The 12,476-nt window shown below is 41.5% G+C and overlaps 1 protein-coding gene across 1 annotated transcript in view; it reads left to right on the top strand.

The window, feature by feature from the left end:
* The window catches only part of AGBL4 (AGBL carboxypeptidase 4), a 1,477,624-nt gene that overhangs the window by 1,311,472 nt on the left and 153,676 nt on the right, over positions 1–12,476 (top strand). The window contains exon 10 of the mRNA XM_075067593.1: positions 10,854–11,006. Coding sequence (XP_074923694.1) covers positions 10,854–11,006 — 153 coding nt within the window. The remainder of the gene's footprint in view (positions 1–10,853; positions 11,007–12,476) is intronic.

The following is a 12,476-nucleotide window of genomic DNA, read 5'->3' as shown; positions in this document are numbered from 1 at the left end:
CTGCATCTGAGTAGCCTTCTGTTGGGCAGTTGCTTGGACCCGCGTAGCCTCCTGCTGGGCCACACTGGCTTGTATTAGGGCCTTGACTACATCTTCCATCTTAAGGACGGGAGGGTTTTGTCTAACCTTGGTTTAAGTCCCCAGCGCGCAAATCCCACCCCTGACACCACGTGTAGCAAATTGCCAGCACTATTTTGATGGGTCTCGCACTTTCTCTTCTTTGGGGGCGGGGTTCAGGGCACCATTTCTTGGTGGAATGTTAACTGCCCCACTAATGTCCTAGAGGAGGGGAGTGGAGACGGAGGGACCTGGGCCTGCCCTCTACTCCAAGTCCCAGCCCAGGGGCCCTGAGGATAGTGGTGAACCACTTGAACTGACACTTCCTTCCTCTGGGCTACTTCTCTCTCCTGCCCTTCAGCTTGTGGTTGCCCCTTTACCTAGGGTCTTGGACTTCTTAGTTCACCACAGCACTTTTCCAAACTGTCTTCTGCTTCCCTTCAAACTGTTCTCTGCTCCAACACCAATTCCTCTCTGCTCTAACTCCCACACTGTCTGATTGAAGCAGGGGTTTTTATCATGTTACTGGCTTCAGGTGCTCTAATTAATCTATAGCAAACTTTCTTCCCCTTACAGGGAATAAGGTTCCCTTCTAACCCTCTCCTGCTGCCCTCTGGCCATGCTGCATCACAGGCTATATTAGATTCGTGTCAATATCAGCCATATTATAGTGGACAACACTCAGTGCCAACACTCACCAAGCAGGGATACTTGATACATTGCAGTATCTCCTTATACTTAGAACAGGAAAGTCTTGACTTTTACATGGCAACCAGTGAAGTTGGTGGGGTATCTCATCCACAGCAGATGATGGTTGTCAGGCTGTGGTCCATGTGTTCTGAAGAGCTATTGCATTTGTTTCATGAAGAGCAGGCAGGTCACATCTGGTGTCATCACCACTTCAACACTGAGAGCTTCTTCTACGGTTATCCAGACTCCTCATTGAAAAGATGACCCCAGATACTTATCAAGGTACTTGGTATCAAAGAGCAGGAACCAGCCTAGATGCCCTCTCCTCCTGTATACCAGTGGCCCCTAGTGTGGGTTTATTGGTTATGTTCCTCCCCTTGTTACTTGAGGAAGGGGAAGAAACATGAGCCACCAATAAACAGACAAAAATGAATAATTGCTGTAGTTGCCAGTGGGATGTTGCATGACTATGAAGGGGAGAAAGTGACTCGCGAGATGATGAATAGGAGAAGATGGAAGAGGTGATGCTTATGGTTGCAAATGGGAGGAGGTTGTCCGTGTGAGTGAAATGAGAGGATCTGTCTCTAATAAGGTCCTTCATTTTCAGTGTTTATTTTGTTTAAAATTGCCCCTTAAAATGAGTGAAAATCAGTGCAAAAAATTAACTTCCCAGTTTTCTGGACAAATATCAGGGTTAATATTGGGTAATGGGATGACAGAAAAAAGCAACAACTAGAGAAAAATAATGAGTATTGAAAGTGAAAGCAGTTTAATGCTGTGGTTTATTTCATGAACTATACATTAATAGTACGTACACATATGCCTGCTTGTGTGTGTATGTATATCTTTCACTAAATTTCCTTTAACAAATAGCCTCAGGTATACACCTAGACTAATTGTTTATTAACATAAGCAAACCTACTTAATGTTTGGATTTTCTTAACATAATTGGTTCTTGAATGGTGCAAAATTCGAATGAAAATCAATCAAAATTGAATAATAGCTTTTGTAAAACCTGAGAACTTCTCAGTAAAGATCCGCAAAAACTGAAAATGAAGGGCCTTAGATATGGCTTACAAAGCCCTGGCTCTAGATTTCTGTACCTCCAAAGGGCATAGCTCTATGCAATGAAAAATATTCCTTGTGGCAATCAGCCATACTTTTTTTTTAAAATAAGTTTTGTCCACCCTGTCATTTGTATGACACACACTGGGAGGTGTAGAGATGAGTGGAGTAATTAGTATAGAATATTAGGGTTAGAAGGGACCTCAGAAGGTCATCTAGTCCAACCCCCTGCTTAAAGGGGGACTAATCCCCAGACAGATTTTTGCCCCTGATCGGCCCCCTCAAGGATTGAACTCACAACCCTGGGTTTAATAAGCTAATGCTCAAACCACTGAGCTGTCCCTTCCCTCAAACCAACCTGAACCTTCACCTAGTAAAAGCGACAAAGAATCCTGTGGCACCTTATAGACTAACAGATGTATTGGAGCATGAGCTCTCGGGGGTGAATACCCACTTCGTCGGACGTATTCACCCACGAAAGCTTATGCTCCAATGCGTCTGTTAGTCTATAAGGTGCCACAGGACTCTTTGTCGCTTTTTACAGATCCAGACTAACATGGCTACCCCTCCGATATTTCACCTAGTCGTGGGCCATGAACCCAGACATCTCAATAGAGGTTTGAAAATATGTGGCTAACTTCCTTATTTTTGTTGTTTAATTTCTATGTTGCATCTGTACATTCTGGCTCCTGCTGGTACCAGTGTAAAAGAAAATAGACTATTCTTTCTCTGTGTTCTCTATCTGGAGTCCAGAGACAGCTGGAAGTTCTGGAGGTCTTGTGAATTTTGTATTGTGGGGTTTCTAGGCTAAAGGAGGTGCTTTGCATAGGACCTAATCCGGTGGGAGTTTCTCTAACTCTTCTGAAGCTTGGAAGGCCAGATCCCCAGCTAAAGTAAATTGTCTTAGCTGCATTGACTTCAGTGAAATTGCTCTGTCCATTGCTTGAAATAAATGAATATGTGACAATTTACACCAGTGGCGGAGCTGGTTGGGGATCTTTTTTTATTTTGTCCATTGCTAATGATAAGCTGTGGTTTTAACCCCTGTATGATTCATGACAGGAGGTATCTCTCTCCCTCTCTCCCCTCCCGCTCCCCAGCATGTGATCTGTGTGGGAGAAGGAAGCTCTTTGACACTACTTCTAAATGAATTGCTATACCAGAGAATTAATAAAATCCATATTGAAGTGACAGCTGGTGGACAGGCTTGGCTTTTCCCTGCATCACTTGCCTCTCTAGTGGCCAATGTTCTGGGCTCACTGCACATTTATCCTTTTATTATAGCTTTTATTGATTTTTTTTTAAATCTGTTTCCTTAAGAATCATAATTGCACTGTTCAGACTCTAGCTTTGGTCATATCAGCATGAGCTACTAATATCATTTTTCTTTTGGTTCTTTAATTACTGACCTTCCAAGGCATTCAGCTAATGAAAAAAAATGTAAAAAAGCAAGAATCTATTTTCCCAATGTCCTTTTAATAGCGACATTCACCAAATTCCAGCCTCTCTGTTACTTTGACTGTTTGGTGCCTTGACAATGGACACATGCTTTTATTCTGTATCTCTGGCTTCTTTTGGCTCTCCCCCCTGTGGTTAGATGTTGATAGATGTGTGGGTGTGTGCGTGTGTGCGTGCCGCCCGAGTCCTGTGCAGACAGGTGGTATGGCAGACCTTGAGCGAACCACCCAATGACCACAAGATCTGTTAAGGGATGAAGGCATCCAGCCAGGTTTATTGTCTATGAAGCACAGTACTAGTATCCTGCAGACTCTACTGGACCACTAATACATGTATGCCTGTAATAATGGACCCGCTCAGTAAACGGCAGGATTTTCCATTTCTACCTCTGAGATACATCTTTATAATCTGATACAAACCAGTTATTACTACCCCTTTGACATAGTTAGTTGCTGCCCCCTGAAGTGGCTAGCTATCACCCATCACCTTGTATATGTTGGTTCAATTAATACATGTCTATTGTGTACTGTTATCCTGACCTTATCTTTTAGGAGGGGTCAGTGTGTTCCTGTTATTCATGGGGAATGTTTTTGTACCATCCTTGATATCAGGATGTTCTGGTACCATTTGATATCGGGATGCATTTGCATGAACGCGCTCTGACTAGCACTTCTTAGAAATGTGTATTTCTGCAATATTAGCCCTGTTCTTGCCAAATTCTGTGAGCAGGTCCTGCCTCATATCAGGCCTCTAATACAAGGGCTTACGTCTCAGGCGCTATTCCTACGACACCCCTCTCCTTCTATTTCATATATATCTGCCAGAAACTTTAGGTTGACCCAGGATATCTGTCTATAGAATGGGTCAAGTTAGCAGGGGTTCGAATGAAGTCTAGAGCAAAGAACCACTTACTCATTCATTTACCCTGCAGTCAGGAGCAAGAAGAGGTGAAGCCCATTCTTTTAAAGGAAGGTAATACTAAATTTTGTATTGGGGATGGAGAGTTGTTCCCTCCACGTGATTCTAACAATTTCCAAAGGATTCCTGGTTTGATGCAGAGAGAAGTCTCTTTGTTTTCTGTGGCTCTTTAAGCCGAGTCAGCCCTTCTCATAGGTAATTAAAGCTTTACTTCAAAAAAAAAAAAAAAAAAAAAGAGAGAGCAAGTGAGAGAGAAAATCTCTGCCACTTATTGTCAGCACCAAGAAAAGACACTTGAGGGAATTAAATTGCTAGATGATTTTTATAGGGAATCTGAATCATTTTGCATTCTACCTGCAAAGAAGAAAGTGAGGAGTTGAATATCATATAGCAGAATGTAATTTGTAACTCTCTCAAATAGCAGCTGATGGCAGCCAGAAAAGTTTGGCCATTCATTATTTTCTACATAGCATTTGAGGCAAATGTAAGGACTTGGGCCACATTTACTTTTTTTCTCCTTCTCCTCCTTCTCCTATTATTATTAAACATTTATATTGGACACAGTCTAAAAACCACAACCAGGTTCGGCCCCATTGAGCCAAGTGCTGTACTGATGACCTACAGATCATACAATCCATCTTGAATTGGTTTTAATTTCTCACAGGGATCTTCTCCCCAAAAAATAACTTCAAAAGACCAGCGTTCCATTCATCTTTCAGCGGTCCTGACCATTCATGGCCACTAAAGATCTTCTAGCACTCTTGGCAAGATGGTCAGTGTTAGCTCCAGAGTCCTAGCCAATGCTAGTAATTACCTCTAAATCTCTAAGCAAATTTTAGCTGAAGTTTCAGACTGATTCTGTATTCTTCACCTCCCGTCTTAAAAGTGTATAGTTTTTTTTCTGCCAGCATTTCACCTGAGAAGTTGCCGTGTGTCAGGAAGGGAAGAAACCATTAGAACTGCGCAATAATTGATTTTTCAGCTTGCTGGATGATTTAAAACAAATTGTTTTTGGGCGATCCCAAAAGGAAATTTTTTGGTGAACCAAAATGTTGGAGGGAGGGGAAAAGGGTTTGGGACTGAATTATACATTTTGGTCAACCTGAAACTAAATGTTTTGTTTAGGTCTGGAGTTCTATTAATGGTTTTTATAATAAATTTGATGCCAATTTTTAAACAGACAGTTGGTTTGAATAAAAAAATCAAAAGGTTTCATTTAGGAAATGTTGAAATGACATGCTTCACTGTTTGTTTTTTAACTGAAACAATTTGGCAAAATTGATGTGAATTCACAAAATGTTTCAGTTGACCTGAATCTGCATTTTCTACCCATCTCTAAACAATTCCTGTATTTAAAGTGCTTTGGGATATATATATAGGTCATTATAGTTAGGGGACTGTAAGGGAGTGGTTACCTGCTCCAGCCCTGATAGGGTTAAAGCCACCCCGGGAGGGGGCTGAGAGAAAAGCTGGACTGATTGGGAGCCAGCCTCAGCTGGAGGACACGCCTCAACCAGACCCAGTTGGCCCTGTAAAGGTCAGGACAGGCAGGAGTTCAGAGGCTCTCTCCAGTCTGAGAGGGATCAGGGTCTGGCTGCCTAGCAGAAAGGGTACTAGGAGTGAAGCAGGGCTGGGGAAAGCCAGAGAAGCAAGGGGGCTCCTGGCTGGCAACTTCCCAGGCTCCAAAGCCTGGTTTAAGGCCTAAAAAAGTACTGGGTAGTAGAGGAAGGCAGCAGGTCCGAACCCGCTTGCCTGTGAAGAATGGCTTATACTGCAGTCTGCCCCAGGGAGTGGGGCTAGATGGTGACTGGCAGTAGCCCAGACTGAGGCGAGGTGGGGTTAACCTGAGAGTGGGGGGTATTCCCAGGAGGGCAGCAACCCAGAGGAAGGGGCACCGGGGTCTGTGAGAGGCACGGGGCTCAGCAGCGAGCAGGACACCGGCCTGCAGAGGGCACTCCAGGCTGGAAGAGAGCTAATTCCCAGAAGGTACTAGCAAGAGGCACCCCAGCGGTGAGTCCACCCGCTTACAGGAACACAACTTAATTCAGTTGGAAAACAAAACTCCAAACTGGCCCTCCACAGTTTGGGACATAGCAAATGATGTGGAGAACTGGAGTATAACAGCACAGTAACTATAGAATCATAGAATCAAAGGCCTGGAAGGGACCTCGAGACATCACCTAGTCCAGTCCCCTGCACTCACGGCAGAACTAGGTATTATATATTATCTATGCTGCCATTGTCCATTGTAAGTCCAGGCCAGCTCCTTTGTGCCTGTGAACAAAGAGTATCTTTCTACTGGGAATATTTGTTTTATATTAACAATGCTGTGAGTGAATCTACTCTGTAATGGAGAATGTGCAAGATGTTTCCCTTTGATAAAATAATAATAAACGTGATTCAGAAGAAAAGAGATGTGAAACACTGAAATATCATTCTGCTCATGCATCACAGTCTGGGAGTAGTTCCTGTAAATGGCAATTATTATAGCAATGTGTAACATGTCACTGAATAGGGTAGGCTACTGCAGATTTGGACTGGGATGTGTGGGATGGAGATGGATTTGAGGGACAAAGATAAGATATGATCAGAAGAAGAACTGGTTAAATAATATTCACTAGATAACTTGTGTGATACATTTCAAGATATTGGATTAATATTTTTAAATTATTTGCCCATCAGATAATTTATGTGCTGAATCTCATTATATTTTTCAAATACCTTATTTGAATATTTTTAATTAATCACATGACTCTGCTTAGAAGGTGGTGACATGAATGCAGCAGGCTTGATCATTTTAAAAAAAAAGGAATTTCAGAATCCCAAGAGAATTCTAGTTTCTCAGAAGACTTCTATTTTATCTAGGAGTCTGGGAGGAGATAGGAATACCCTCTAATAATACTATGCTAGCGTATTATACTGGACCTCAGGAGAGCTGGGATATGTTCTTAGTTTTACCCCTGGCCTGCTGTGTAAACTTGGGAAAGTCATTTCAACTCTGTGCCTGAGGGTCCAGTTCTGTAACATGATGATGCTATTTACCACTTTTGTAAAACACTTAGACCCATGGATTAAAAAGCCTTATAACTGTTTGGTATTCTTATTGCAATGTGGGTGTCACAAAACGGAGTGCCTTCAACCATCTTATTTAAGGTGCAAGTGATATTAGGCAGTGGTTCAGGATTCATGGGTGGTTAGAGAGGTTATACTCAGATCAAGAAAAGATGAGAGGAGAGTATCAACTCCACCACATCCAGAGACAGAGGCTAAATTCATCTCTGCTGTAAATTCCTTGACTGCCTCAGAGAGACACTGGGGATTAATTTACTATTGCGACAATGAAACTGAGGTCTTTACTTGGTAAAACCTATAATTGACTTCTAGGCTGCTGTGTCAACTATAAAAGCAGCAGAGAATCCTGTGGCACCTTATAGACTAACAGACGTTTTGGAGCGTGAGCTTTCGTGGGTGAATACCCACTTTGTCAGATGCAGGTAGTAGCTTGCTTGCTAGCATATATATACCTGCCCCTGGAAATTTCCACTGCCTGCGTCTGACGAAATGGGTATTCACCCACGAAAGCTCACGCTCCAAAACGTCTGTTAGTCTATAAGGTGCCACAGGATTCTTTGCTGCTTTTACAGATCCAGACTAACACGGCTACCCCTCTGATATGTGTCAACTATATTACATGTGGTTTTCTTGGACTTTCTCTTAAATTGTGGAATATTAACACTCTTCTTCCTAGACTCTGGTGCCTATCTGAAGACACTTGCCATTTTATACTCCAGTTGCCTCTTCCAGTACAGGATTAAATGAAATGCATCTTACAGTGTGAGACTTCAGAATCTATTTAACTTCTCAGATAGAAGATTAAGAAGGTGACTTGATCATGGTCAAAAAGTAACTACAATCAGAAATCCTTCCCCATGTGAAGGGTTTTTTAAACTAGAAAACAAAGGTATAACAAAATCCCATGGCTGAAACTGACACTAGACACATTCAGACAGGAAATAAGGTGCTAATTTTTAACAGTGACGGTAATTAACCACTGAAACAATTTACATAGGGTCATGGTAGATTCCCTGTCCCTTGAGGTCTTGTAAATCAAGGTTGGATGTTTTTTGAACTGTATTCTTTAGGTCAACCAGAAGTTATAGGCTTGATGCAGGAAGTACTGTGTGAAATTCAGTGGCCTGGGTTATGCAGGAGTTCAGCCTAAATGTTGCTTATATTAACTTACTACTGCTAGTTACAGCCTGCTAGACCAACTAAAAAAAAAAAATCCTTTGCTTCCATGGATGTCAAACATTCAGATACATGTAGATAGGTATCCTATATCCATAGATAAGATCATTATCGGAAGAACCCAAAGCTGACTGAATTTAGATCCAAATATGAGGCATGTTTGAGGGTCTTCCTTCAAGAACTGTGTATGTAAATAACAACACAATCCCATCTCTACAACTAACTCTTACTTTAATGCACACCCATGGGTGGAGAAATGGAGGGAAGTAACACCATTTAGGTTATGGATTCTTATGTATCTTAAATTTGTATGGCACTTAGATACAAATGTAGAAGCCTTAGAAATACCCTAGATATCTAGATCATACATCCTCTTGGATGTCAATTCACTCATTACAAATCTACTATTATAATGTGCTACAGTATTTTATTATGAAATGCTGAAAAGTATCCAATTGCATCAGATTTTCTTTCTGATGGGGAAATTATCATATGGAAAGTAATATGCTCTGGTATTGTTAATTTCTTTATGCTTTAAAACGGATTTTTCTAAAGAGGAAAATTCTGCTTGATATTTCATACAATATATGCTAATCTTTCCTCTCCATAGTATAACTCTGAATTGCTGGTGTGCTTTTTATTGTTATGCTGGTCCTCTACAGCACAGTATAATGTTTTGGCAGTAGCAAACAATTAACTATATTATATTAGAGTCAAATGCAATCAAGTACTCCTTTTTCTATGTAGTATAGTCACCTATTGATATTGCATTAACTAGCATCTTAACACAGGAGAGGCTTAATAAGATGCAATATTACTCTCTTGGCTGTTTAATTAAACTAAACAGTCATTGTGGGTTGTGCATTGGTTTACTGCCAAGGAAAAGTAAATCTGAATCATATTAGTATCACATGCCAAATTATGTTCTTCCCTCATTAGAGAGCATCTAGGAGAGCTGCCATTAGTGTCACGTGAAATGCTTTTGTATTACATTGGACTGTCTTGTAATGCAGTGTCCTCCTAGATACTTAGCATACATTATATGCTGCCTAAACTTACTGCATATATTTATGCATTGTCCTATACTGACTGGTGTATTCATGTACCACCACCTGGTACAGGATGGTTGCAAGACTACTTCGCTGCGTGTTACAGTTCCTATAGTACAAACAGAATTTTTTCCCCTTAGCTCCAGGAAGCGGGCCTGCACCCTTGGAGCAGGAAGATCTGAATTTTATCCCTGCTGTCACCATGAAGTTTCTAGTAGCCCCATGTTGTGCAGCACGGTGAAAAGTGTGAATACTTGGGTGGATTTGTTATAATATTGATATCAACATATATTCACCGCAATTTTTTTGCCTGCAGTTTACTGTTAAGGGTAACCTATATCTGTAGGGCAACTCCAGTGCTGTGTTGGGATGAGGACTCTACATATATTATAACAGTATTCTATATGACTAGCTGTTGATATCCCATTTATATCAATGAGAGATGCACTTGAAGAGTAAGATCGTTATTTTGGCCCTCGGTATTGATTGTAACTAAATTACTGGGTATTATAAACATTTTGGTCTTAAATGTCAGACTCTGGCTGCTTGTGAGATTTTACTAGGGTCCATTTTATAGGCAGGGAGTCTTCTAGTATTGCTCCATTCTTCTCACCATCCAAGTCCCTGTATTGCAGGATTTCTTCCTCTGGCTCAGCAGGGTTGGATGCGGCTGCGTATGGAGTTCTATTTTGTTCTGGCTTTTTATGTCACGCTTGGGGCCTGGAAAGCTGAGCATTTAAGAGTAGAAAAACAAATCAGGATGTGTCACGTGAGAGTGACCCAAAGCAACCCCTCTCTAAGGGGCTGAGCATGACACTTCTGAGGGTTCCCAATAAAGCCTGGAAACTTTTCCATGCAAGGACCTTAGTTTGAGGTCAGTGGACTGCATTGTCATTAGATGGTCAGGCTGACACCTGGAACACAGGGGAATCAAATTGGGTAGGGAGAGTGAAGCTTGCTAGCCATTCAGGGAGTTCAATGAAGGGAAGCACAAGGGGCTACAAAGAGCAGAGAAAAGAAAGGTCAGAACTGAGGGCACTCTGCCTTTTCTCTGCACTGGGTCCTCCTTAGTGTTTATAGAGTTAGTAGACTCGGATATTTCCACCCCAACGGGGATCAGGATATACTGACAATCCCACAAGAGCACATGTGTTCTCGAGATTTCAACCCCAGTTTTGCAGAGCCAAAGAGGCATGGATAGGTTTGCATAAATCAAAGCAATATGGCCAGCATAGCTTTCTAAATATGCAGACCCTACGACCACTATATGGTTTCAAGGATGGCAGCCTTACTGTTAACACAGGCTTCTCCTTGAAAATGTTTTTGTCGTCTATCTCACATTTGCTTGTTTGTCTGTCTCCTCAATAGAAAATTAGCCTGGAGTTCTATATTGACATCCATGCCCACTCCACTATGATGAATGGCTTCATGTATGGGAACATCTTTGAAGAGGAAGAAAGATTTCAGAGACAAGCTATTTTCCCTAAGCTACTTTGTCAGAATGCTGAAGATTTCTCTTTTGTAAGCAACATTTCTCTTATTTTGTTTTTATTTTCCTTTTTTAAAAAAAAAGATAAATGTGAGGCTTAATGAAAGTCTATGAATTTTGTTTTTAATGTGAAGCATGAAATATTTTCAAATTTTAATGACCATATGCTTGTCACCATTTTTTTGTCAATTACCAATGGCGATCACAACTCCTTCCCTCCAAGTTGTACATTGTGGTTATACATCTTACAGTTGTCCACATACAAAATATTAACAGCCTAAGTCATCCTACTTGTAAGGTTGAAGACGTTAGAGCAGGCTGAAAAATGGAATTTCAGTTCCTCAGGAAAGCCAAGATTTCCAAATTTGGACAAAAAGTCAAAATCTTGGAATTATTATTATTCACAAAATGAAATATTCTAAAATAATTTGTTCCAACCTCATTGAAACATTTCGTTTTGATGAAATCTAAATGTTTCATTTTAACTTTGACAAGGTGGAGGAGGTAATATCTTTTACTGGACAAACTTCTGTGGTGGAAGGGAACAAGATTTTGAGCTCCACAGCTTTCTGAGGTCTGCAGAAAGTAACCAGAGTGTCTGGCTTTATAATTTAACTTTTATGTTACCTTATAATAAAAAAAGTTTCAACAATTATATTGTATTCATAAATGTAAACCATGATAAAGTCAAAATGAAATGCTTTGATAATTTCCTGTTGGAAATGTTGATCATATTGATACACAGGCATATTGAGTGTCTGTGGCCCAGCCGCCTCTCAGGATATATGTCCAACCGGTTTGCTCTACATTAGGAGTGGGACTTCATGATCTTCTCCTGCTCTGCCAGGAAAGAGCTTCAAAAGGGATCCTGCTCTGCCTCAAGAATTTGGGTTCAGTGTGTTTACACTGCTGTCTGACTGGTACAGCTCCTCGCCTCTCATTAATAGGGAGGGATCCTCAGGGCCTTCTTCCACCCACTTTCCCCTTGATTGCTCTGTAGTGAGCAGGCTTTTTCCATGCTCGCTGCAGATTTATCAGCAGTGGCAGCTGGCCTGGTAGTGCTGTCCAGCTGCCTGCTCCAGGCAACCTTTAACCATCACCTCTCAGCTACTTTCCTAGTGTCTTTCTAATATGACATGCTCAGGGCATGCTGTAGTTTTGGGCTTTTCTAGGCATGCTGTGCATTCCAGGATGTCCCTTGAGGAGAAGTCCCAGAGCACAGAACAGCAGAGTCCGATGCAAGATAAGAAGGGAAAGGGGCTGAGATTAGGTGCAAGGAATGGCAGAAAGTCTCAGCCAGTTCTCTTCCCAAAAGCACTGCCAGGTGTGTGTTGACTAAATTTGGTGGGAAGCATGGAGAACAGGGGACTGGGCATCAGCACTGTTGGCATCTATTCATGGTGCTGTCAAGGACCCTGTGGACGTTCTGGGGCAAGTTGCTTCACCTCTCTGTACCAGTCAGTTTACCCCTTCAAATACGTATTAGACTTGAGTGTGCTTAA

The sequence above is a fragment of the Chelonoidis abingdonii genome, chromosome 7, assembly GCF_003597395.2.
Source record: "Chelonoidis abingdonii isolate Lonesome George chromosome 7, CheloAbing_2.0, whole genome shotgun sequence".
In the NCBI taxonomy this organism is placed as follows: Eukaryota; Metazoa; Chordata; order Testudines; family Testudinidae; genus Chelonoidis; species Chelonoidis abingdonii.
The sequence above is the reverse complement of the archived record's forward strand: the minus strand, read 5'-3'. Positions and strand labels throughout refer to the sequence as shown.